Here is a 26,922-nt window from a genome sequence, read left to right as displayed (position 1 = left end):
GATTTATGTGGGGGCGGAGGGATTGGAAATGACAGAGGTTTATTTGAACCTTTCAGCTTTTTGGATTTAAAGATTAAGAAGTTAAAGGGAATGGAAAACAGCAAATTGGAAAACCCTTTCCACCCCAGGCTGGGGTATGTTTGCTTTTGTGTTTTCTCAGTCTTGTACTGCAGTGGGACCTTGCTTACAGAAATTGCTCGAGTCCTTTCTGTCCTGGGATGGTGGGGACCCTGCTTGGTGAATGATTCATCATTTACTTGCGTGTCCCTCAGTCTCTGTCAGTATAATAATCTGTGTCCATCTGAGAAAGAAGTCCTAAATCCCTTAGCTTTTCTGGTCAAGCAGCACTAAAATTACATGGCACTGGATCTCAGCATGCCCCACTTGGTTGGTCAGGCCCCAGGTGCCACGTGTGATACTCGGAAGAATCAGCAGTAGCCAGCGCTCCTTCCTGCCTGGAGCCACTGGCCTTGGGTTCCTGAATTTTTGAGAAGGACATAGGGCTCAGAATCAGAAGACCTGTCCTCAGTCTTGACTTGCCATTAACTTTATAACAACAGCAACAAAAAATTATGCATAAAATAGGAATTATATATAATTATAGATAATTTTAAAAACTCGATCCTACCTTGGTGTCATAACTCTGTCATCATTTTATGCACTTTCTAGTTTCTATTTTTCATATGCCTATAGTTTTCATAGTTTTATCAGAGAGAACATGCACTTTATATTTTTAAAATGTTTCCAATTTGCTATATTTTTATTATAATAAAAATGCATAACATAAACTTTACCATGTTAACCATATCTTAATGCTCGGTTCAGTAGTGTTAAGCATATTTGCATTGTTGTGAATATTTTCACCGATTCCAGAATATTTTCATCTTGCAAATTTGACACATTAAACAGCTACTCTTTTCCCAGACTCCTCAGCCCTTGGTGAGCACCATTATACTTTCTGTATCTACTTCTTTAACATTGTATCATAAGCATATTCTGTCTTGCTATATTCTTTTTTCACCATAATATCCCATTAAAAAAAGAGGGACTATATTTAAGAAGACTTATTTTTAGATAGCAAGCTGCTTTCTGTTTTTCTTATTTAATGAATAATTTTGCAATGAACATCTTTGTTTCTGTAGCATCTTTCCATTTTTTAAAAAATATTTTCTTAGGCTTCTTTCCTAGAAATGGGATTAGTTTGATTTATAATGTGGAATTCTTTTCTGAAAATGCTATTTCTGGTTTAGTCCCCAAGTTGTGTCTGACTGCAACCCCATCGACTGTAGCCCGTCAGGCTCCTCTGTCCATGGGATTTCCCAGGAAAGAATACTAGAGTGGGTTGCCATTTTCTTTTCCAGTGGATCTTCCCAACCCAGGGATCAAACCTGGGTTTCTGGCATTGCAGGCAATCTCCTGCATAGCAGGCTGATTCTTTACGAACTGAGCCACCAGGGAAGCCCCTGAAAATGCTGTATTGATATTATATGAAAATGCTATATCAACTTACAATTCTCCCATCAAATTATAAGACTTCTTGTAGAGGGATCTCTGCTGCTAAGTCACTTCAGTCGCGTCTGACTCTGTGTGACCCCATAGACGGCAGCCCACCAGGCTCCCCCGTCCCTGGGATTCTCCAGGGAAGAATACTGGAGTGGTTTGCCATTTCCTTCTCCAATGCATGAAAGTGAAAAGTGAAAGTGAAGTCACTCAGTCATGTCCGACCCTCAGCGACCCCATGGACTGCAGCCTGCCAGGCTCCTCTGTCCATAGGATTTTCCAGGCAAGAGTACTGCAGTGGGGTGCCACTGCCTTCTCCAAGAGTGATCTCTAGTAGGTGAAATTCAAACAGATTGCTAGTTAAGTAGAATAAACAAAAGTCACTATATTTTTAATTGCCATGTCTTTTATTTCAATCAAGTGTAATAATTCTAATGTTGCTCATTAGTTATATTTCCTATTTCATGATGTCTGTTTATGACTTTTTGCCTATTTATGGACTACTGATGTGGTACATCCTTTTGACATTATGAAGAATTTATCCTTATTATGTCATATTTGATTTGTTTTTCTAGTAGATTATCTTCTTCATTTCTTTTATTGACATGTAGAATTTCGATATTTTTATGGTGACATTTAAAAATGTTTATGATTCCTGTCACATCTGAGTCTAGAAATTGTTCCTTTCTTTAGAGGGCTAATAAGTATGTAATTTTATTTTCTTTAGTTTTCCTATGGCTTTATTTTAATATTAAATTTAATATTAAATTTTAATCTCAATGTGATTTCAATTGTGGGGTGAGGTGACTGTTTAATCTCATTGTTAACCAGCTATTTCATTATTATTACATAATGCTTTTCTCCCTATGAGTTGTGATGACTTCTTTATCATGTATTAAATTCTTCTCTATATAATCTCTTCTACCTCTCTTCTTGTGCTTTTGCTTATCCTAGGGCTTTGTGGTAAATGTGGCCTATATGATTTCAGTACTTTGGAATTTGGTAAAATTTCTTTGTGACCTAATACATAGTCAGTTTCATGACTGTTCAACGGTTGCTATTGAACATTGTATTCCTAATTTACGGGGTATAATATATATGCATGTGTCTATCGATCCATCCATTCAGATAGAGATATACAAATATACCCAAAGGAGTTAAATGTTATCTGAACGTTTTTTGTGTTTATGTTTTGGCTCGTTTCTGAAAAGTGAAAATTGGGGGCTCCCCCCTGTGACGTGGCATTGTCAGTGTCTGTTTGATGCATTCTCACCGACTCTGTTGTACATGAGCCTCAAAGACACAGTCTTAGTTGTGTGGAGTTTATTTCACTGTTACATATTCTTGGTGAATTGTTCCTTCATATCAATATGAAGTATTACTATTTCTTTTCTACGTTTTCATAGTAGCTGCCAATTTATATGATATCATTATTGGCTTCTTTGCCCCCACACCCAGCTCTTTTTTTTTTTTTTTTTAGTCAGCATTTGTCTGGTACATATTTTTCAGCCTTTCATTTCCAACTTCCTTGTTTTCAGTGAATTTCACGTGGAATGTATTATTGCTTTTTTATATTATCTGAGTGTCTGTCAATTAGCAGATAAATTTTAACTTACTCAATTTTGTTGTGGTTACTAAAATAATTAGGTTGTATTTGCTGATGCAATAGTATTTTAGTAATACTAATTAATATACTTTTCTTTTTTCACAGTTGCTTTTCTTTAATTGGCTTGATAAAATTCTTTTGTTCTTTTTTCCCCACTGAGATTTGGAATTCTTAAGTTTTCGATACACATACTTAAATTTTTCTATTAATATATATAATTAATAGTATTTTCTTCTGAAGCAAGACAAGAACCTTAGCACAACTTTCTTTCCTTCACTGCCCTCTCTCCTCCATTCCTCCAACTTCCACATGGTAGCATCTAGAGATTTTACTTTTAGATCATTATTATTATTTATTAGTTTTTGTAATAGTCAATCAACACATAAACTGATTACTTTTACTCTTTTCTCATATTGCTTTGTGTATCTCACTTTTCTTTGGGATTTATTTTTCTTTCAGCTGGTTGAGTATATCTTTTTTTTTTTGTGCGTGCTAAGTTGCCTCAGTCGTGTCTGACTCTTTGCAACCCCATGGACTGTAACCCGCCAGGGTCCTCTGTCCATGGAATTCTCCAGGCAAGGATGATGGAGTGGGTTGCCATTCCCTTCTCCAGGGGATCTTCTCAACCCAGGGATTGGACCTGGTTCTCTTGCATTGCAGGAAGATTCTTTACTGTCTGAGCCATGAGGGAAGTCCAAAAAAGAAAGCTTCCGGAGGAACATTCAAAGTCACTCATCGGTTTCTCTTCCAGATTCTACTGCTCCTTCGGGACCTCCTTCCTGTGCTAGCCCTCCTCACCTGTTGGTGGTTTAGTCGTTAAGTCATGTCAGACTCTTGTGGCCCCGTGGACTGTAGCCCACCAGACTCCTCTGTGCATGGGATTTCCCAAGCAAGAATACTGGAGTGGGTAGCCATTTCCTTCTCCAAGGAATCAAACCCAGATTTCCTGCGTTGCAGGCAGATTCTTTACTGATCTTTTTTACAGAATAATTTCTCCTGAAAATTGTGACAGTATCTTTCCTTTGTGTTCTTGCATCCAGTACAGCCAGGAGAATTCTGACAATAATTTGATTCTCATTGCTTTGGGAGTAGATATCTTTGCATTGGTTCTGAAATGTCTCTGTAATATGCCTCTGTTTGGGTCCTTTGAAATTTAACTTGCCGGACACTTAACAGACCTTTCCAGTCTGAAAATGCAGGGCATCATCTTGATCTGGGAAACTTTAATGTTTGAAAGTTTTCCTGCTTTCCTTTTTCTTTTTGGCTGCACTTCATGGCTTGTAGGATCTTAATTCCCTGACCAGGGATTGAACCCAGTTCCCCAGCTGTGAAAACACTGAGTTGTAACCATTGGACTGCCAGGGAATTTTTCCTGCTTTCTGTTGCCCTTTATTTTCCCCTTCTGGAAACTGAATTACATAAATGTTGAAAATTCTACACCTGTCTTCCTTGTCTCTGAACTTCCTTTTGTACTTTTCATTCCTTTTCCCCTTTGTATGACAAGACCTCTGCTTGAGAGTCTAGTTTGTATGCAACTGTGTCCTTTCTCCTAATAGTTGGCTTTTTAAAGTTTTAATGTTTAAAATTTTAATTTCTTTTGCTGAGTTGACATATTTTCTCACAACTCTATATTTTTCAATCAAGTTTTTCGAAAATTGTTGATCTGTTAAGGTAGCATTAAGTAGAAATTTGCTAGACTGTGTACCTTTCTTCAAAGAAAGCTTGACTTTCCTCAAATATTTGGCGATTCTTAGTTTTGTGTTCTTTTTTGGATTTGGGATTTTTCTGTTAGCTTCTATTCAAGTGTGGTCTTTGCTTAATGTGCCTAGTCTGAAGAGTGATGGGGTATGTGGAAGTGTGTTTTGTTCCAGTAATTGGTCTTGCAGCTGTGGAGACAATTTCTTTCTTCTCAGAGTCACCAGTTTTCATGCAATATTGCTTTGACAACTAAAATGTTCATGGTACTGCTTTGTCCCGGCTGCCCCTATTTGGAACCCCAGTCTATCAGTGAATGTCCTAGCCTCCCTCTTCCCAATGTCAGTCACCTCATCTTATCTTTTGAACAGTTGCTTTCTCCTTCTCTATGACCCCAACAATCTGTCTTTGTGAAATTCATTATCAAATTTATTGACCAAAGACACTTCTGATATTTTTTATTAGTATAGACATATATGTTTCTTACTATATATGTTATACAAATGTTAAGTTAGGTTTCTGAGCTCTGTCAAGGTAATTTTCAACAGAATATCCACTTTTCATCTACTAGCGTTTTGTGATTTTCTCTTACGTGCTATAGTTTTTCTCCCTTTCTTTTTGCCCACGTGGGATATTGCTATTTTTCCCCATTCAGTGTTATGCTATTATTAGTATTATTAGCATTATTTTAATGAGATTTTGAGAGGAGGCAGAGATAAATTATTCTATCCAATTTGCTAAGTGTAACCACAATGCTCTAGGTTATTATTTTAATTCAGGGATGAATTATATATAATTGGTATTTTATGTAGAACTTTAGTATCACTAATCTTAGGGAAATTATTTTACTTTTGTGCTTTGAGAGGCAGTTTTTGGTACCAGGTTTATGATTATCTTATAGCAAGTTTCATAGTTTTGCATCTTTTTGTGTATTATGGAATAGTTTAGAATTTCAATATAATGTACATGTTTTCAAAAATTTAATAAATTATATGGGAGCAAAGTCGCTGAGGGGAAGCTATCTGTAAAAAATTTCAATTTATATTTCAATTATTATCCTGTAATGGTTTTCTTTTTTGTGTGTATGAACTTACAAAGTTTACATTTTTTGGAATGTCATCCCTCTCACTGCAGATTTCAAGTTTTATTAGTCCATAATTGTACATGATTTCCTTTTCTATCTGTTGCTTTATTGGTTTTTATTTTGTTTTATTATTGTTATTTTTTACCCCCAGAAAATGATTTGAAAATTTTTATCACTTTTAATATTTTTTAGTTCTCTGATTATTCAAGTATAAACACTAAAGTAGAAATCATCTTTTATTCTAGGGTTGTAAAGACTACTTTTTTCCTAAGATCTTGAGCTGAATGAATTATTTTATAAGTAATCTCTTACCGTGCTACTGATTTCTTCTAGTTTATAGTTAGTATGTTCTTTAAAAGTGAAGAGGCAGAGTGCTTCATGGATATATTAGTGGTTTTAGAATATTCAAATGGTTACTAAGGGAAAAGGAAACTTGCCAACTATTTTGGGAAAAAAATAAAACTTAGTCCCTTTGGCACATTATTAACCAAAATAAATAAATATGTCAAGATGGATTTGCATGTTAAAGGTCAAAAGAAGAAAAGATACCCTAAATGGATGGTTTGCACACTTGACTGCACGTTAGAATCATCTCAGTTCAGTTCAGTTCAGTCACTCAGTCGTGTCTGACTCTTTGTGACCCCATGAATCGCAGCACGCCAGGCCTCCCTGTCCATCACCAACTCCCGGAGTTCACCCAAACTCATGTGCATCAACTTGGTGATGCCATCCAGCCATCTCATCCTCTGTTGTCCCCTTCTCCTCCTGCCCCCAATCCCTCCCAGCATCAGAGTCTTTTCCAATGAGTCAACTCTTCGCATGAGGTGGCCAAAGTATTGGAGTTAAAGCTTTAGCAGCAGTCCTTCCAGTGAACACCCAGAACTGATCTCCTTTAGAATGGACTGGTTGGATCTCCTTGCAGTCCAGGGGACTTTCAAGAGGGGGGAGTTATAAAAATTGTCTACACCCAGGTTGTCACCCAGACCGATTAAATCAGAATATCTGAGGGTGGGAGGCAGACACCAGTGTTGTTCCACAATTTCCAGGTGATTGTAATGGCAACAAAGTCTGGGAAGCACTGACGTGCAGTCTTGTTACTGGTGTGATATTAGACCAAAATCGGTGACATCGTGGAACTGGTTAGAACTGCAGAGCATCAGGCCCCGCTTCAGACTCAAGGAATAGAGTGTGAATGTTAACAAACCCTGGATGATTCATGTGCACGTGGAATTTAAATAGCTGGTCTCTAAAGCTGGCATAGCAAGCTAGGCTCCATGGCTTATTTATTTGAATACAATTTTACTGGAATATAGTCACATGCATTCATTTACATGTCATTTGCAGCAGAGTGGGTAGTTGTGATAGAACCTAAAATATTTACTATCCATCCATTTATAGAAAAAGTTTGAAATGCTTCTCAACCGTAATGGCTCATTTGGATCATCTCAGAGCTTTAAAATTCCCTCTGTCTGACTGTACCTCAGACCCATCAAGTCAAAATCGAGGAGGAGGAAGTGAGACCTGGGTATCAATAATTCTTAAAGCTTCCCAGGTGATTTAAATATGCAGCCAAGGTTGAGAACCAGTGCCCTGAAAGTACAGAGGGAAAATGTGCATGCATTAATAAAAATCTGTTTTTATGATGGAAATGGAAATTTTTGAATATCAAAGAAACAATATTGGAAGTCTGATACATTTGACCATATAGCAAACTTTGGAATTCAGGGGAAAAAGACACCTTAAATAAATTTTAGACTTAGGGGGAAAAAAACTTTGAGCAAAATTAAAAGAATGGTGAACGGTGGGATAAAATATACAACATATATTCTCATTATGACAGCTCAAATATAGTAATAAGATGAATACACAGATAATCTGGCAGAGACCACTATAAACCACTTTAAAAAATAAAGTAAAACGACTAGTGAATATATGAGAACACAGTTAATTTCATTTGTTAATTTAAAAAACAAAATGAAACAGCGGTAAGCTCTGTTGGGGTTACATGTGTGTGTGCTCAAGTCACTCAGTCACGTCTGACTCTTTGTGACCTCATGGACTGTAGCCCACCCAGACTCCTCTGTTTATGGGATTTCCCTGGCAAGAATACTGGAATGGCTTGCCATTTCCTACTCCAGGGGATCTTCCCAACCCAGGGATTAAACCCGCATCTTCTCATGCCTCCTGCGTTGTCACCTGCATTGGCGGGTGGATTCTTTACCGCTGTGCCACCTGGGGAGCCCCTCTGTTTGGGGTTGGCGCCTGTCAGATTGAGACTCCTGCTTTCATTCTTTTCCTCCCTTCTCTTCATTTCCTTCATCTTTTCTTCATCAAAATACTGACTCTGGTGGGGTTGTAGGCAAAGAGCATTTCCCCCCTGATGGAAATGTAAATTGTTAGGAGAGTTTGGCAGGAGGATCACAAGTGCTGTGAGCGCTTACTTGAGTGCTGATATTTAGAATCTGAACCGATTGGCCAACAACGTCTGTGCCGGGGCAGTGGTTACAAGCTTGGCTTTATGGCATTACACAAGTGTGGAATGGAATCTGGCTGTGTTGCTTACACACTGTACTGGACACGCTCGCTTGTCTGTTTATTCTTAGGTGTTTTCTTCTGTTGTATGAATTAAATAAGATACAGCTAAAGGGTTAGGCATGTAGAAGTAATTAAAAATAACATATGATCAATCATAATAGATTTACTTCATTGTCAACATCATCATTTCACCATTAATTGAAAGTAACAGGAATGCTCTGTACTCTGTGTGTGTGTGTGAATCTTTATCGGCTTTCTATTTTGTCTTCTTTACTTTTCTTTGAAATTGTGAACAATAATATGCTGTTTCACAATTCCATAGCTTCATGCGATGAGATTACTGTCTGTTTAGTATTTCCGATGTGCTCAGCATGCTTCTGCAGGATCCTTAGTCTTCTGGACCATGCCTCCAGGGCAGGTTTCAGCGCTATCACTGGGAGAGAAGAAGGGAGCTAGGACGGGGTGGAGGGCTCGGCTGCAGTGCAGCTGCACCAGAGGCCTCGTCCATCCCTTTGTAGTCCTGCAGCTGGAGAGCCCTTCCGTATTGCTCCAGATCCAGGCGAGGTGGCAGACCTTTGTCCCCACATCCACCAGCCATGGGAGCCACCCTGGTGATGCGTGTGGGCAAGGTCCTTCTTCAGGAGCCAGTGATGAATAAAGATCCCTGGAAAAAGATCTGGGCTGCGCCCCACAGCAGCCGCTACTGCCCATGCTTGTTATTTATTTAATACAGTCTCCGAGTTTCTGTAGGATTCTTGTGGTTAGTCATTAGTGTGATGAGCTTGCCAATTTTTTCTTTTAGTATGTGGGGTACCTATGTCTAGGTAATGCCCCTTTTCTAACCAATACAGAGTACAGAAAAAGAAAAGTCCATTTTTGCTGCTGCTGCTGCTGCTAAGTCGCTTCAGTCGTGTCCGACTCTGTGTGACCCCATAGACGGAAGCCCACCAGGCTCCCCCGTCCCTGGGATTCTCCAGGCAAGAACACTGGAGTGGGTTGCCATTTCCTTCTCCAATGCATAAAAGAGAAAAGTGAAAGTGAAGTCACTCAGTTGTGTCCGACCATTTTTACTACTTAAGTATATAATAGGGAGTATGTAGAGGAGTTTACTGTATTTGGATAGTTTAAAGGAACTGGCTTGTGAAACCATCTAGACTTTTGGAGGGCATAATTAACATTTCATTTTCTTCACAACTCTGTTATGGCTGTTTTCTATCTCCTAAAAATATAATTTTATTTCAGAGAAATTTTAACTTATATAGACTAAATTATAAGAATATAATGTTATAAAGCAGAGGAGATGAATATTTGTTGCTTAGGCATTGCCCTTTCCACTGTTTCCTTTTCTTGGCCTCCTTATGGAATGTGAGGTTGCTGTCCATCCTCTTTCAGGACCTCTCTGGGTTCAGCAGCATGACCGTGGATCAAGGCTCTTTCCTGGTTAGGCTCCTTCTTATTTCCTAAGAGTGTCAGCCCTGGCCTCTGTCAAGTGAACCTTCAGAGGTCATGGCTTATCCCTCTAGTAGACAATGTGTAATCTCAGGGTTCCACAAGCAGAGTAGCTAATCTTTAGCTCTCTGCTGTCTAATTCTTTCTCAGAAGTCTGATTCATTCAGTTCAATTCAAGCAAGTGTTTGCTGAGTATCCTCCTTATGCCAGGCACTATTTTAGGTACATGGGATATCAGTTCAGTTCAGTTCAGTTCAGCTGCTCAGTCGTGTCCGACTCTTTGTGACCCCATGAATTGCAACACGCCAGGCCTCCCTGTCCATCACCAACTCCCGGAGTTCACCCAGACTCACGTCCATTGAGTCAGTGATGCCATCCAGCCATCTCATCCTCTGTCGTCCCCTTCTCCTCCTGCCCTCCCAGCATCAGAGTCTTTTCCAATGAGTCAACTCTTCGCATGAGGTGGCCAAAGTGCTGGAGTTTCAGCTTTAGCATCATTCCTTCCAAAGAAATCCCAGGGCTGATCTCCTTCAGAATGGGATATAGCCGTGAACAAAGTAAAGATCAGTCCCTCTCCTCCTAGAGGTGGCGCTATGGATAAGGAGACAGAAGGTAAATTATGTAAGTAAGATGCTTGTGCTTCATGCTGGGGAGAAAAGTAAAACAGGCAAGTGGAATGAAGAGTTTTTTGGGGGTGGGTAGGGTTGTAGGGGGAATTGTGGTTTTAGACAGCATAGCCAGGGAAGGTCTCACTGAGAAAGTTAACGCTGATCAAACACCTGAAGGAGGTGAGAGAGTGCACCATTTAGGGAACAAAAGGCCCTGAGGCAGGTTCACTGAGGAAGACATTCAGATGAGAGGTTAAGTACTGATATTGATAGCATAAGGGGGAGGAGGGGGTCAGCAGGTCTGGAAGGAATGAGGACTGGCCTTGCTTTAGGTCGCTGAGGGACTTGAACTTCTCCTCTGTGTGGAATGGGCACATTGGAGGATTTTGAGCAGAGGGGCGGCATGACCATTTTACCTGGTGACAGGCTCTCTGGCTGCTCTGCTGAGGACTGACCACAAAGTGTCCAGTGGGGAAGCAGTTAGGAGCTGTTGTGATATGCGGCTGGAAGGATCAACACTCCAGACCATGCATTTCTCCAGAGTGTCTAGCGTAATCTGAGGAGAGCATGTAGACTGATTTTTTTTAAGTATTTATCTATTTTATTTGTTCATCTTGGCCACCTCAGGGGTTAGCTGTGGCACAGGGGCTTAGTTGCTCCGCAGCATGTGGGATCTGAGTTCCCAGACCAGGGATTGAACCTGCGTCCCTTGCATTGCAAGGCAGATTCTTAACCGCTGGACCACCAGGGAAGTCCCAACACTGTTCTGTTTTTTAACCTGGGTGGAATACTGTTTCGCATTTGCACTAGTGAAGCCTCGTGCTGTGATAGTGACCAGCCCGAGGCGGCCGAGTAAACAAAGCCCACAGCTGTGTAGTGCGTGAGAGTGTTGCTCCTGCATCACCCCGAGCCCCTTTGCCAGGGAGACCTTCGTCCTGGGCCTCCATCCTGGGCTCTCCTCTTCTCCTGAGAACCAGCTTGTTTTCCTCTTTCGTACATTATTAATCTTCCTGCTTGCTCTCCTTGGGAAAGTGCTCAAACCCAGGTCTCCAGTTTACAGCCAGCAAGAGGATAGGACCTAGTGACAGCTGCATTTTTTTTTTTCCTTACCTTTATTTTCACACACATATTTTTCTGAGTTGCTTTAAAATGTGACAAGCGACCAACAAATAACATAGGATACAAAAGGCATTGCTTCACGATAAAGATATGCCATCGAAAGTGTGGGTCATTTGTATTCTATTTTTGTTTCCATAAATGAAAATTCACTCACATAGACACACAATTTTTCAGGATGAAATTATCAGTGGCTTATACATTACTAAAACATCCTTATATCGTGACTGGTTTCAGTGCTAACTGCCAGTCCTTGCCTATGTCGAGCTTCTAAACGTGTTATTTTATCTCCCAGCAATATGTGACAGTGATGCTGGAGTTAGATCAGCCATCCAGGTTGGGCTAGGTGCTTAGAACCAGCAGGAACGTTTATTTAAAAAACTCACTTTCCAGCCTGCCCCTCTGCCCATGCTGATTTAATAAGACTTAGGAACATTGCAAATATTTTATACAAACAGTACATTTTCTGAGAACTTGGATATTTGAAAGTATTTTTTTGTTGCCTTTATTACTGTTGAACAACTACTTGACGGGGTATAAAAATCTTGGGTTAGATTCTCTTTGTTTTAAAATTCTGAGTTTTGCTCAATTGTCATTTAACACTCACTGATATATAATTAAATCTTAGTTGCATTAATTGTAACCCTCTCCTCACCCTCATCACTTTGATTTTTTTATATTTTCATTTATTTTAATGCTTAAAATTTGAAGGATATGAATAGGTGATTTCTTGGTATCAGTCTTACAGAGCTGGTCATTCATTTTGCCTTGCACTCCTGTGATGTCCTGGCCATTATTTATGATCTGCGTGTTGTCTGCACTTCCCTTTGGAACACATTTCACTCACAGGTTGGGTCTCTGTACTCTCCACTTCGTTTCTGTTTCCTTACGTTTCATCTTTTTTCCTCCCTTTTCTCATGTTCTCTGCCTCGTGAGACGGGGCCTCCGTTTTGCCCTCTGCATCCAGTTTTCAGCAGTGTGAAGTCCACCTTTCATCAGCTCAGTTAGGACTGAGTTTTGGGCTCGGGAGCCTTTTATTTCATCCACATCCCTTCTCATCTCTGCACTTTCTTGTTTAATAAAAGTAAGATGAATATCATTCACAACAGAAGGCAGATGTCTTCTGAAAAATCTTCTGTCCATGAAGTTAAATCCTTTTAGATGAGAAATTTTCCTTTTGAGCCACATCTTCTCGTCCTTCTGCCTGTGTGCCTTATGTTAGTTTTTTCTTTCACCTTATGCGTGAATGAAGAATCATCGATCTGGGCCCAGTGTGGAGCCATTTAGGAGAACACGTCCGATCTGTCTTCTTTCCTTGATTCACCCTGGGGTCATAAGAGAATCACCACAGCCTCTTCCCTCTGCTCTGCATGCCTTCCCCGTTTGCTGCCTCAGATAAGGCGCCAAATAAAGTCTCACCCACTGGCTCTGAGCTAACCACTCACAGTTTAGCCCACTCTGTGCTCAGCTCTACGCATGACACATGGGGCAGCTTAATATAATGCTTTCAGAAAATATGCACAAGAACATCCCCTTGAGAGCAGGTGTGCTGTTGAAAGTGTTCCAGAGCTGCAATAATCAGTATTTTGTAAACAGTACTCCTACAAGACTGCCAAGCTTCAAAGTCCTGTGCCACTCAGATTGCTTTTGACTCACTAATTTGATCTCAACAGAAATACATTTTACTCATGGCTATTAAAACCCAACAATAATTTGTATTTCCTTGAATCTCCACTTGGGTCTTCCTTCCCCATTTCCCTCTCTCTCTTCACATGTAGAAACACTGCTGCTTCTTCATTCAAGAGAGGTTGCTGATTTCTGAAGAAGAAGCGTTTATCTTGACATTCAATAAAATGGAATTATAGAAGTTTTGAATCCTGATGTTATGGGGTGTGAGATCTTACTGATTTGATTTTTTTTTGATTGGGAGAAAAATATAGAACTTTGTAGGAAACAGATAACACCATGGGCTATACTCTTCATTTTATCAGGACTGAAGATAAAAATTGAAAAAAAAAAAATTCACCAAAGAGGTGAGGTTATCCGATTTGTTCCTAATCTGCTCTTAGCACAAGGGTTACGCTGAGCTATTCCCAGTATTTTTCAGAGGCAGAATCCTCTCAAACAGCCGTGCAACTTAGACGTAGTGCTTTAAATCAGAGATGGACACGAGACAGCTCAGTGAACTGGGCTCTCCCCGCCAGAACTTCCTCTGCTGTAGCTCCACACAGGCTCCCTTTAATGAGCCTGTCAGTTTACCAGCTGAGATTAAACCAGTCAAGGATCAGGATGAAGGAGTACATCCAAGGTACTGGATGGTTCAGTCTTCTGCAGGAATTTCATATCCCCTCAACCTTGGCAGCTCTAAATCCAGCAGCAGAGTGTAGGCATTAAAACTACACATTGAAAATAACGCAGCTCTAATTTCATTTCTCTTTCCAGGTTTGAGATTTTTAAGAGCTCTCAGACTGATCCAGTTTTCAGAAATTTTACAGTTTCTGAATATCCTGAAAACAAGGTAAGATGTTCTTTCTCCTATTTTTTTTTTTTTTCCTCCTTCTGGTCCCCAGTGCTAAGCTGTAAATATCAGGTGTATTTACTTTCATTACGATAAAATTAGTGTTCTTTTGTGCACAGAGACAGTGCTCCAATCCAGAAATCCAGGGAGAGCCTAGCGTTGGATCTTCTGCAGGACAGGGGACTCTGTGGTGATGAGAAGAGGAAGGGCCGTGTATGTGGGGGAGTAGAGGCAGTTTGGGGGCACCACGTGGGGTTGCTTGGGCACCAGACACAGCATCATGGAGAGAGGAGCACAGTGGATAGGGATAGGTCTGCTCATTGATTGGGAAGTCCTTGCTCACAGGTTTTAAATCACCCCTTTATTACATCACTAAATAAGAAATTGAACCTGGCCATGAAAGCAGTGGAGGCAATGCTCTTTGAGAGGCAATCACAAACCTCATACGGCACACAGAAATCATTTTATTTCAAAGTACATTCTAGATGTTCACTTTATAGCCCGTGTAGCCCCTGGGGCTTGCTCTGTGAATTGCCTTCTGGGGAATACCTAAAAACCTCCTGCTGAAGGCACCATGACTACTTCTGTTAACTGTGTTATGATCTGGAAAACACTACTGGACCAGGAGAAAAAAATTCCCCAGAGACCCTTTTCCTGATGACCTGCAGGTTCTCAGAGCTGGCCTGAAACCAGGGCTGCCTTGATGAATAAACTAATAAAAGAGGTTGGACGTCTTTTAATGGAGAATAAGTACAGGTCATAAATTTCTCTCATAGGAAATTACACTTTGAGAAACTCACTGCTAATGTTCCATTTCCTCTTCGGTTGGCCTTAGCGTGTTTGATAAATGATGAAAAACAGGACACCTCTGAGTTTGTGATTTATAATGAATACACCTGCACTCAGGGAGGGGAGCAAGGGGGGCTTGGACTTAGCATTGTTTTCCCAGTAACTGAGGCTGGGACTCAACTTCCGGAATATGTCACATCCAACACGCATGACAGGCTCTTGGCTTTCCTCTTAGGGTCTTAGTGTTTTTTGTTTATTTTTGTTTGTTTTAATTCCAGATTGATTTCCCCCTTGCTAACTATTCATCTATGTGAATAGGGGAATAAATTCACTTTCTGTTAGTCAAGTTAAAAAGAGAATGAGCATCGAATGCCCTGGTAGTCTTCTACGGTGTGTTCCAACACCCTTACTGTGGTAATCCTGGGGGCAGAATTTGTTGGTGCTCCATTGTGTGTACTATTATTAATATAGGATGAATAGTGTTATTCTTCATATTTCTTCTGAGTGACAGTAACCTTCATTGCTACCATTTTATGACTCTTGTGTGCAATGGACCCATATTACTCTTGAAATTAAAATGATTGACAAAGCTAGCCATCCCTAAGGTTTGCCTATATCATATTTGCTACACTGGGTTTTTAAAAGTAGACCTGGTGAGGACCCAGTGCTGCTCACAGGGGCTGCATTTAAGAGACACTCATGCGGATGGTGTTATATGGAGCTGTCCACACTGTCTAACGTGGTAGAGTGCCTCCGTCTCCCTGTTTCATGATAACTTGTTCAGGAGTCTTTTAATCCTCTGACCCAAAGGTGCCATCACTCCGAGGAGTAACACGGAAAGAACTGTGTTCTCACCTTCCTTGTACTCCATGCGATCCTTTCTGGACTTAGGAGAATGATAAGCCATCTGTGTAAAATATCTTTTTCTGGGCTTTTGCCAAGAGATCCACCAATTTCCTACTTCCTGGGGTGGGGGTGGAGCAAACTTTCCTTTAGGTGTAGGAAATAGCACTGGCATCCCTGGGGAAACAGTCCTCCTGAGAACTCCACAATTAAGGCGGTTCCTTCTCCCAGTGCAGAGGAGGGGAATACCTGAAGCGATGAGTGAGGGTAAGAGGCGACTTTCTGTGTTGGGAGAGTCATGAGGTGGTGGGCTACCACGGAGTCTGCCATCCTAAGCCCCAAACATTTTCCCAGCATCCTGCTGCCCACAGAATTAAACTCCCCTGTCACTGGAGAATGGTTTCCATCTCGGCCTCACGCTTGGAATTGTCCCACTTCCTTTGGCTTACGGTCACAACCATATGAGTAGGTCAGTTCAAGCCTGAATCGAGCACCCACCTGTGCAGCAGTGAGAGGGTGCCAGGATTGAGTTCTGCTTTCTGAGAGTCCCTGAGGGAGGGAGAGCCGACTGTGGTTGGTACTGGGATGCAGACCTTGGAGGCATAGAGGAGAATAGTTAAATAAGCCTCAGCTTGAATGAGGGGCAGTCAAGGATCCTTTCAAGGCAAAGAGGGTGTCTTCAGTAAGCCTTGTAGACAGCCAGGTGTCATCCTGGTGAGGCTGGAGACTGGGCCTGTGAGAGCGAGGGGTGCAGCTGACTTCCAGTCACGGCAGCTGCAAAAGGAATGTAAGTGAGAAAAGAGAGCCCTCGGAGGGACTTCCTGATGACTCAGTGGTAAAGAACCTGCCTGCCAATGCAGGAGACGTGTGTTCAATCCCTGGGTCAGGAAGATCCCCTGGAGGAAGGCAGGGTAACCCACGCCAGTATTCTTGCCTGGGAAATCCCGGACAGGGGAGCCTGGCGGGCTACAGTCCATGGGGTTGCGAAGAGACAGACACGACTTAGTGACTAAACAACCACAACCATTCTACCGCGTCACTTATTTCCCACATAGCATTCCATGCTGTGTACAATATTTACCATCATTTACCTAAGCAACACACTTTATTTTTTTTTTTTTACATTTTGGAAACTGAAACCACTGTACTACCTAAATGGCCTCAGAAATGGCTCCAAGTTTAAAGGCCTTTAAAAGAGTAGAGGCCACATCATGAAGGCTCTCAGATGTCATGAATTCCACGTGGAAATTGTATGGAAAGTGGGCTTGAAACATCTAAGCCATCGATGTTTAGATGTCAGGGGGGCAGTTGTCCAGGCATTGGTACTATGGACTGGCCTTAGAAAAGGGAGAGAGATTGAATGATATTTAAGGTGTAGAATTGACAGAACTTGAATTGTGTCTATAGCTCAGGCCCTTCATCCCTGTGGGATACAGTGCAGTTGACTTTGAGGGGGCTTCACATCTGTCTGGCAAAGGTAACAATGAAACAAAATAAGGACATTGGCACCTATCTGTATTCCCAGCCGGAAGCAAAGAGGAAGATACTAATCAACCAGAACTGGGACGAATTTGTGTTTCTCTGTGGAAGGAGGATGACATTTTCAGTGTCAACCAAAACATGTCCTGGTAAATTCACTGAGCAAAGATAACCCCCATGGTTCTGTGTTTTTAGTGATAATCTTGGAAAGAGATGGACATTCATTCTTCCAGTATCTACAGAGATACACACACCATCTCTCTCTGTCTTTCTTTCTCCCCCAGTATCTACAGAGTCCTGAGAAAGGTCTCTGACCTGTAAAAACAGGAAGGTCTCTGTGTCTCCCCTGTGGATAATGATTCATTGTATCCTTTCGTGGCTAGTGAGAACTCATGGGCCAGGGTCCCAGAAACAATAATAGAAAACACGAAAGTGAAGTTAAGCTATCATGCAAAGATCACACTTTTTATCCCTTATCACGAGAATGCTAGAATCTGAATTGTTCCAATCACTCTCATCCTTAGGACCTTAGGGTTCAGTCCAGACTTCTGAACTTGACCCTCAAGTCTTTATCTCCAGTGTCCACACAGAGCCCACAGACCTACCCTGCAACCCTTTTCCTCCTTCCAGGGAGCTCTTTGCAACCTGGTGAGATTCAAATTTTAGAATATGGAGAGAGTGCCCCAAGAGTTAATCTTGTATCTCTTGCGTAGAGCTTTTAGATGATTGCCTGGTCATAGAGTTTAATTTGAAAAGCAAATCCTAATACTGGGGATCTGTAATAATGCAGATGCCATAAAAATAATCAGATTTCAGTGCTTAATAGAGACTCTTTCAGCAACAATGATTAAATGTTCTCTACACAACAGAGAGCTCCCTTAAGCGCTATTAATATCACTGTGACAATCACTTAGAGATTAATAATCACCATATTGGGTCATTTTCCAAAGCACCATGAGGCCTGGAGATTCCCATAGTTTTAATGTCTCAAGAGGGCTCTGCATGGTTATCGTTGGGACACTGCTTTGTTCCAGCATCCAGGACTATGTAAGTGAGTCACCTCGGCACTCAATTATCTTCGGAGAAGTTGAACAACACAGGCATCCCTGAGATCTCTTTCTTTGCTACTGACTACCTGTTACTCATGAGTCTCTCACTGTCCAGTATTAACGTGCCTCAGAGGAGGCTTTTACTTTATTCTGGCCTCCCCTTGAGAAACTGGTTGGGCGGTGGATATGGTGGTAACCTCTCTCCTCTCTGGGGCAATGGCCTCTGACCCTCTTCATATCCTATGCAAGAGTGTGGGGGAGTCCCAGCTTTGCTTTCACAGCAAGGAGGACTTTCTGGTGGACCCCAGTCTGTGACTCTTGTTGTGTAGTGTAGTGGACTAAAGGGCAGTCTTTGGGGCCAAACTGCCTGGGTTCAAATCCCAACTCTGCTGCCTGCTTATGTGAACTTGGGTCAGTTTCTTAACCTTGGGACCAACTCATAGAGTCTTTATGAAGATGAGATGAATTCATATACATGAAGTACTTAAAACAGCAGTACGCATGGTAAATCCTGTGAGAGAACCGTGCTAGCCATTCTTATCAGGGTGATCTTAAACTCTTAGAATTTCAGTCGTCCGTTTTCCCTTGAGAAAGAGGTGGAAGGGGTCAGAGATCAATCTATTAAGTCCAATGGGCTGAACCAGCCTGTGGGCAGTGTTACACCCCTCTGGGAAGACTGAAGAAGATAGAACATAGGGTTCTTTTCTGCGTGATGCAGTTGGGAACACGAGAAAGTCAACTAGAAATGTAAAAATGATGGCTTAAGAGAGTGGGATTGGTGTCCAGTGATTAGCTGGAGATAAAAAAGCCGCAGGTCACTTGGTATTGCCATGGGTGGAGTTACTTTAAGGAGGAGGTATGGCCTATACCAAGCTTTGGAGAAAGGGAAATATTCAGTAGGTGGGGAGGGCTCTCAAGCTGAGTCATAGCATAAACAGTTTTGGCAGATATTTTTGGCTTTGATAGAAGTTGCAAGAGTTTATGTAGAAAGAACAGTGGTAGGAGAATATCTGAGACTTCAGCGGGTGTGGAAGGAGGCAGTGTAGACATAGAGTTTTAGTCCATGAGGACCTTTGGACAGGGGAGCAACCCCCTGCAACAGTGGTTGAGGAGCTGTACAGCCAGCGGGAGAAAACGGGGTGAAGGCAGGGAGGAAGAATGCAGAAGGGAGACCAGCTCACTCTGTGCAAATTCTTAGAGGTCCTACTGTGCACGGGGGACTCACCACTCCCAGGCTTCTGGCCGACAAGGCCCCTGCTCTCAGGGAGCTAGACATCTAGTGAGTTCCAAAGAACTCACTTCTCAAAGAACACCAGTGGATGCGGAAATTTTTAGGTGTAAGATTGCTAGGGAATAGGATATTCCTATGGCCCAGCAATAGGGATATCTATTGCTGGGCCATAGGAATAAACCAGAGTCCCACTCCCCAGCTGGCATATTGATTACAAAGGGAAGCTGGCGCCTCTCAGTGGCGCCACCTCGGGCTCCCACGGATACCAAGTGACTGCACCTGGTGTAACAGAGTTGCAATTTCCTGATGTGATGCCATCCCAGGCAGGTATTCTCAACAGATGTATTGAAACAGGATCTTGTCAGACAAATCCAGAATATGGGACTTTCTGGATAACAGCAGGCTTGGCTGCATAGAAAATAAAATAATCACAGAAAGACATAATAAAAAGGGTGTGTGTATGTGTGTGTGTGTAGGGGGGGCGGGTAGGCGGGGCATGTTATATACAGATTAAAGGAGAATAAAGCACAGGATGGAAAATACATAGCCTATGGGCCAATCAACCCACTGCCTGTCTTTGTAAATAAAGTTTTATTGGAACACAGCCACAACTAATTCCTTTACAGGTCTCCTGTGTATAGTTGCAACAGAGACTTTATGTCCCAGCAAAGCCTGGATATTTACTATTTGTCCCTTTGTTAGAAAAGTTTCCTGACTCCTAGATTAAAGCCACATAATAATCAAATGCAGCACATTATTATCTCTATTACTTCTTTAGGGTGAAAACATGAGAGCATCAATAAGCCTAATATTGGAGCAACTGCAGAAATCTAGCTTGGGAGTGAATATTAGATGACATTACTGAATCTGTGTTAATTTCCTTAGGTAGGACAGTTGGACTATGATCGTTTTACATGGCGTCCTTCTTAGGTGTTGAGTGCTGAAGTTTATAAGGTTGTGTTGTGATGTCTACAACGTGCTTGTAAATGGTTTCAGCCAGAAAAAAAAGAGAGAGAGAAAATATACAGATAAAGCCAATGTGGCAAAATGTTAGGTGAAGGGCATCCCAGTGTTTGTCTTTCACTATTTCTGTAGACATAAAAATGTTCAAAGTAAAAAGTAATAAAAAATTTTTTTAAACAACCAGAGGGGTTTATTTAGGGACCACTCTCAGCAGCTCAGATTTCATCTTCCTACAGGCTCCAGCCTGAACTACATTTGCCGCCTTTCAGATCCTTCCCTTATGACGGGGAGGAACACTGGGGGCTTGGGGATGGGCTGCCTCCTCCTTAAAGGGGCGCTGTTGCCCTGGAAGCCACTCCCAACAGGGTCTTCTGTAACTTGGGGATCTTGCTTTTTGTCTCTTTTGCACAGTAATTCCATCAAGCTGGTGAATCTGCTCTCCATTTTTATCAGCACGTGGCTCACAGCAGCCGGGTTCATCCATTTGGTAAGTATCCTTGAAGATGCTTCAGTTCTGACTTTTCTGGAAGAAGACCCTCTCAGAGTCATTTTATTACCTGGGAGACAAACTTCAGCCCTGCTGGAGAATGCAGAAAAAGGAAAAACAACTGCACAAGTTGTCTAGGTTTCCAACCCTTTTAACCTAAACTAGTTCCAAATGGTGAGTCATGTTCACACTCTAAACCTGTGTTTTTCAGCTCACCTGTATAGCTGGGGCAGGGGCTTCCGTAGATTTTTTTTTCTGTCTGCAGTAACCCCAGCAAACCACAAGATGGCAGTGCTTCCTAAGCAATCACTGGAAAAGGTTGGCGACCAGGTTGGAAGTCTGATCCCCATCTGTTGAAGTGAAGTGGAAGTTCCTCAGTTGTGTACGACTCTTTGCGACCTCATGGACCATACAGTCCATGGAATTCTCCAGCCCAGAATACTAGAGTGGGAAGCATTGTTACCTACCTCCCATTGGGATTTTTGTGATTAGCATTCAAAGGAAAACTTCTGAGCTATAACTCAGTTACTGGATCTGATGGTTCCCCACCCATTCCCTTCTCCAGGGGATCTTCCCAACCCAGGGATTGAACCCTGGTCTCCTGCATTGCAGGTGGATTCTTTACCAGCTGAGCCACACATCTCTTAGTAAGTAACAAATAACAGATTCCTCAGTTTCTCTTCACTTTCCCTTTATAAGGGCTTCCTTCGTGGCTCAGCTGATAAAGAATCTGCCTGCAGTGTGGGAGACTTGGGTTCTATCTCTGGGTTGGCAAGATCCCCTGGAGAAGGGAATGGCTTCCCACTCCAGTATTCTGGCCTGGAGAATTGCATGGACTGTGTAGTCCATGGGGTCGCAAAGAGTCGAATGAGTGACTTTCACTCACCCCCTTACAAAAAGGCCTCTTTGATTCTTTTGCTTGATTACCTGTCAAGTTATTTTGCATCTCAAAAATGTTAATTCTTTTAAATTAACAACTCACTGAAAGCCTTATATTATGAAGTCAAGCTGTACTCACATTCCCAAGGCAGATTTCTGTCTGCTTTTAGAGAGTATAGCTATTTTGAGAAGTGTGCTTCATACAAACACAAATTGTTACACCTGGAAGGAGCATCATCTAACAGAAGTTTGAGTAAAGTTGCCCTTCCCTCGCTGAGCTTCAGTCTGCTTAATGGATGGAAGGAAGCATTGTTACCTACCTCCCATTGGGGTTTTTGTGATTGGCATTCAAAGGAAAACTGAGCTATCACTCAGTTAGTGGATCTGATGGTTCCCCACCCTACCCACCCTTTTATGCTGATGGGATTCTTGGATGAAATCACCCTTAGATAATCACTCTAACTCTGCCAAGTGTCAAAAAGCACAGATATGGAGGGTTAGTTGGTTGTTTTCAGTCAGCAGTGACCTCACCTTACTGGTGTGTGAAGTGCTGGGTTAGACAAAAAGTTCATTTCATAACATTTTATGGAAAGACCTGAATGAACTTTTGGGCCAACCCAGTACATTCTGCTTCACCAGGAAACCTCCACGAGAAAGGGCACATGGAGGACAGGCACTGATGTGTGCCAGGCCTTGGAAGCTTTCTGCAGAGGCAGGCTGGCAGCCTGGAGGGAGGCTTGGGGCCGGCCATCCACAGGGACCATTCTGGCAGGTCACACGCATTGGCCTTTGGGTGTATGGTAGGGCTGGGCCCCTCTCTGCAAAATCTCTCCTACCTGCCTCACATTTGCTGGCAGATCATAGGTGATGGGAGGACAGGAAGTGTTTTGTGAGTCTAAAGCAGAGATGGGCAACTGCAAGTGAAGGTGAAAGAGGGGAGTGAAAAAGCTGGCTTAAAACTCAACATTCAAAAAGCTAAGATCATGGCATCCGGTCCCATCACTTCATGCAAATAGATGGGGAAACAATGGAAACAGTGACAGACTTTATATTCTTGGGCTCCAAAATCACTGCAGATGGTTACTGCAGCCATGAAATTAAAAGAAGCTTGCTCCTTGGAAGAAAAGCTGTGACCAACCTCGACAGCATATTAAAAAGCAGAGACATTACTTTGCTTACAAAGGTCCATACAGTCAAAACTATGGTTTTTTCAGTAGTCATATATTGATGTGAAAGCCATAAAGAAGCTGAATGCCGAAGAATTGATGCTTTTGAGCCGTGGTGTTTGAGAAGACTCTTGAGAGTCCCTTGGACTACAAGAAGATCAAACCGGTCAATCCTAAAGGAAATCAACCCTGAATATTCATTGGAAGGACTGATGCTGAGGCTGAAGCTCTAGTACTTTGGCCACCTGATGCAAAGAGCTGCTTCATTATAAAAGACCCAGATGCTGGGAAAGATTGAAGGCAGGAGGAGAAGGGGACAACAGAAGATGGATGATTGGATGGCATCACCGACTCAACGGACATGAGTTTGAGCAAGCTCCAGGAGATGGTGAAAGACAGGGAAACCTGGCGTGCTGCAGTCCATGGGTTTGCAAAGAGTCAGACACGACTGAGCGACCGAACGAAACGAAGTCAGGGGCAGAAGCCTTCCACACCCATTGCCTCTGAGAGATTTCCTGCTACACCTGCAGAGATGAGTTGTCCCCACAAAAAGCAGAAACCCTATGGGCTGCAAAGCCGAAAATATTGACTGTCTGGCCCTGCACAGACTAAGCTTGCTGGTCCTTGGTCTACAGAGTATAGGGTTCGGGATAGTTCTTCTGAGCTCACATTTTGTGCTCCCGAGGGAGGCTACTGCAGTTTGTAGGGCAGAGTGGTCCCTGATCTTCTGCAAAGCAGGGAGAGCCTAGTCAGACTCTGAGAGATGCTGTTCAGGGTTTGGGTGCATAATCTGAAGGAGCAGGGTCCCCCAGGCATCTCCTTGGTCAAAAGGATGAAAGGAGGAGGCTTTCTGTGGGAGGGTCCAGGATTTCTTTGGGATTGAGCAAACTTTAGACCAGGGCAGGGCTCTCTAGCTCTTTCCTGGAAAAGAATGCTGTAACACATGACCAGAGGCAGTGCCCTAAAATTCTGCTGGCCTCAGGTCTTTAACAACGAGATGAAAATGGACTCTGGATACGTACGTCAGTTTGTTCCCTCTCTGCCCCCATCAGCCTGGTAGGTATGTGGGTGTGCCTTTCACTCCACTTCTTCCACTACCTGTTCAGAGGCTGTAAGCCCAACTTACAGAGTTCCCCTTGGGGCAGCAAACTCCTGTGACTGAAGATGCAGAACATCCAGAAGTAGCCTAGATGCTGGAGTTGTGGTGTTTCTGGTTTATTATGCCTCTAATGTTTTCCTTTCTCTCCCTTGTCTCCTTGATTTAGGTGGAGAATTCAGGGGACCCATGGGAAAATTTCCAAAACAACCAGGCTCTTACCTACTGGGAATGTGTCTATCTGCTCATGGTGACCATGTCCACTGTTGGTTACGGGGATGTTTATGCAAAAACCACGCTCGGGCGTCTCTTCATGGTCTTCTTCATCCTCGGGGGACTGGTAAAAATGCTTTCTTACGATGTTGATTTTGTGATCATTGGTATTTTCTATTATCCATTTTCTGCAGGCTGTGTATTTGAGCCTGTGTTTCTGCATTAGAAGCAACTGACTGCCTTAGTGTTACAGTCCAGTTAAGGCAATCCCAAATGCCATGGTGCCTTTTCTGCCTATTTCTTTTGTGTACTGATTTGTTTCCCTGAGACCCAGGCACAGTGTCCTTGTGAGGGACGGCCATTTAGCCCAGAGCAAACCTCATTGTCTTAAGAAAGGGATGCTCACTTATCAAGTGAGAGGGTATGTGCCTCATAATGTAATTCAGCCTCTGATATTCTGCAAGGACAGGGCTGTCACCTGACCTGGTAGATAATGTTGATACTCTGTAGACAATCTGCGGTTTCAAGAGCTCCCCACCCCCATCCCGGTCCTCCCCAAACTTCCAACAAACACTGTGGCTGGGCCCTTGCCCTAAAGAGGAGGGTCCCCACCCCAGAGGACAGAGAGCCCACAAGTCCCCAGATGGACATCACCATGTGAGCTGAGTGTGGTTTTGTAAACAGACCACAACTCCCTTACACAGCGACCCGGGTGGGTGTTTCTGCCCTCACTCTGTAAGTCAGAAAGTTGCACTGTTTGCTTTTCTGGCCTATGCAGATCACCTCGGTGGGTTACCATGTACTTTTCAAGGGGGATTTCTGGCCACTCATCGGCGGTGACTGCATTTTGTCTTTCAGAGTAGCCCATTCGATGTTTAGATTTTTGCTGTGTGTAAGGTAAACCTAAACTCACACACAGCTTTCATATATGTACACCACACATGCATTTATCTCATGCATACACACTCTGTTTTGTATGCATATGGCGTATACATTTGAGAAATGTATGTAAATGTATGTGTGGTGTGTATGTGCTCAGCGTTCCTATGGTACCCGTGAGGTCCCTGCAGATCACACGACCGCGTTATCCAGCCACAAGCACAATGTTTGTTGGACAAAACATGGCAGATTTGTGTTTCTCCTCACTATTCTTTCCTCCCATGTGATTTCCTAAATTTACCTTGTGTGCTTTTTAGTGATTCTTTTTTTAATGGAAAAGTTCGTATATTTTTAAATCTTCTCTTGGTGTTTATTGTCTTTAATCACTCATAAAGGCATGGATTCTCATTTGAATTTTAATTAGAAAGAAAGGTTTTCTCTTAAAATTGTGTGTAAGTTTATGAATGATTGATTGTGTGTGTGTGTGTGTGTGTGTGTGTTATTTCTCTAGCATGCCTCCCCTTATTTCTCTTCAGGAAGTAGAGCTAATGTCTATTTATTCCTGTCTCCTTTACATTTTTCTTAACTGATTTTTTTTGGTTTTTTTTTAGTTGTCTAGGTTGGTTAATGTTTGTTTTTTGTCCTATGTAACTTCAGAAGCTTGCTCTTTTTTTTTTTTTTAAATCCAATCCAGCCCATGAATACGTTACCTTTGCAGTTCTAGTCCTTTTTTGTGTTTTCAGATCTTAGTATTTCCCCCCTCCCCCTTCTGAAAAGGTCACCCCCTTTCTTTGGCCTGTCTTTTTAGTCTCTCTTCTGTCTCCTATCTTCTCCTCAGGCCATGTTTGCCAGCTACGTCCCTGAAATCATAGAGTTAATAGGAAACCGCAAGAAATACGGGGGCTCCTATAGTGCGGTTAGTGGAAGAAAGTAAGTATGCCAAGAGGTTTTGCTGCCTCCACTGCGGTAGAATCCTCTCTGCATGCCATTTTTTTTTTGGCTCTTGTTTCTTTGTTTCATGCATGTAGGCAATGTTTGCCCGCTACGTGCCCGAAATTGCTGCTCTCATCCTGAATCGGAATAAATTCGGCGGGACATTTAACAAACATGGAGGCAGAAAGTAAGTCAGTTGTATCAGAAGAGATGTGGTTGAGTGACTTTCAGAGCCCCTATGGCAGTGACACCTGAATCCTGCCCCCCTTACACCCCACCTGAAGGGCCACATTCGGTGTGGGGAGTGATGTCAGAATGACCCCTCCAAGTTATCACAAGGACCAACTACTGAGACCTGTTCCCATCCACAACTCTCTTCCCCACCCACTTTCCAAGAGACATAATAGGTTTGTCCTGGAAGGAGTCCATGTGTTACTGAACTCTTATTTTCTATTCTGATCCCTAATGTGTAAGCCCAGTTTATTCATTCTTTATATTAATTAGGTGATTGATTACATTCTGGTCCCTAAGACTAAAGAGGTGCCATCTTATGGGGTTTTTGTGCAGCCAAACCATGGCTCATACTCCAGCAGGGAAGTCCCAAGGAGGGCAAGATCAAGATCACATTGGCACGCTGGTCACCAGGAGACCGGGTCTCTTTAGCCAGGAGGCACCAAGCTTGTCCTCAAAGGGACTCATTACTCAGTTGAAATTCCTTCTGGACAAGAAAGATGTTTCTAGTATATCAGGGCACTGTGCGGGCTCCTGATGCATCTTTTGTTTGGCTTTCCGTACATGAATGCT

The 26,922-nt window shown here is 42.5% G+C and overlaps 1 protein-coding gene across 15 annotated transcripts in view; it reads left to right on the top strand.

The window, feature by feature from the left end:
- Positions 1–26,922, top strand: part of KCNMA1 (potassium calcium-activated channel subfamily M alpha 1) — a 774,726-nt gene that overhangs the window by 495,288 nt on the left and 252,516 nt on the right. For 14 of the 15 annotated variants that reach the window (XM_070782104.1, XM_070782103.1, XM_070782107.1 and 11 more), the window contains exons 6-9: positions 14,036–14,111; positions 20,877–20,952; positions 24,263–24,433; positions 26,024–26,115. In XM_070782104.1, coding sequence (XP_070638205.1) covers positions 14,036–14,111; positions 20,877–20,952; positions 24,263–24,433; positions 26,024–26,115 — 415 coding nt within the window. Of the gene's footprint in view, positions 1–14,035; positions 14,112–20,876; positions 20,953–24,262; positions 24,434–26,023; positions 26,116–26,213; positions 26,306–26,922 lie in introns of all 15 variants that reach the window. The other variant, XM_070782108.1, reaches the window with a different exon arrangement.

Source organism: Bos indicus, chromosome 28 (genome assembly GCF_029378745.1).
Source record: "Bos indicus isolate NIAB-ARS_2022 breed Sahiwal x Tharparkar chromosome 28, NIAB-ARS_B.indTharparkar_mat_pri_1.0, whole genome shotgun sequence".
NCBI classification, from domain to species: Eukaryota; Metazoa; Chordata; class Mammalia; order Artiodactyla; family Bovidae; genus Bos; species Bos indicus.
The sequence above is the reverse complement of the archived record's forward strand: the minus strand, read 5'-3'. Positions and strand labels throughout refer to the sequence as shown.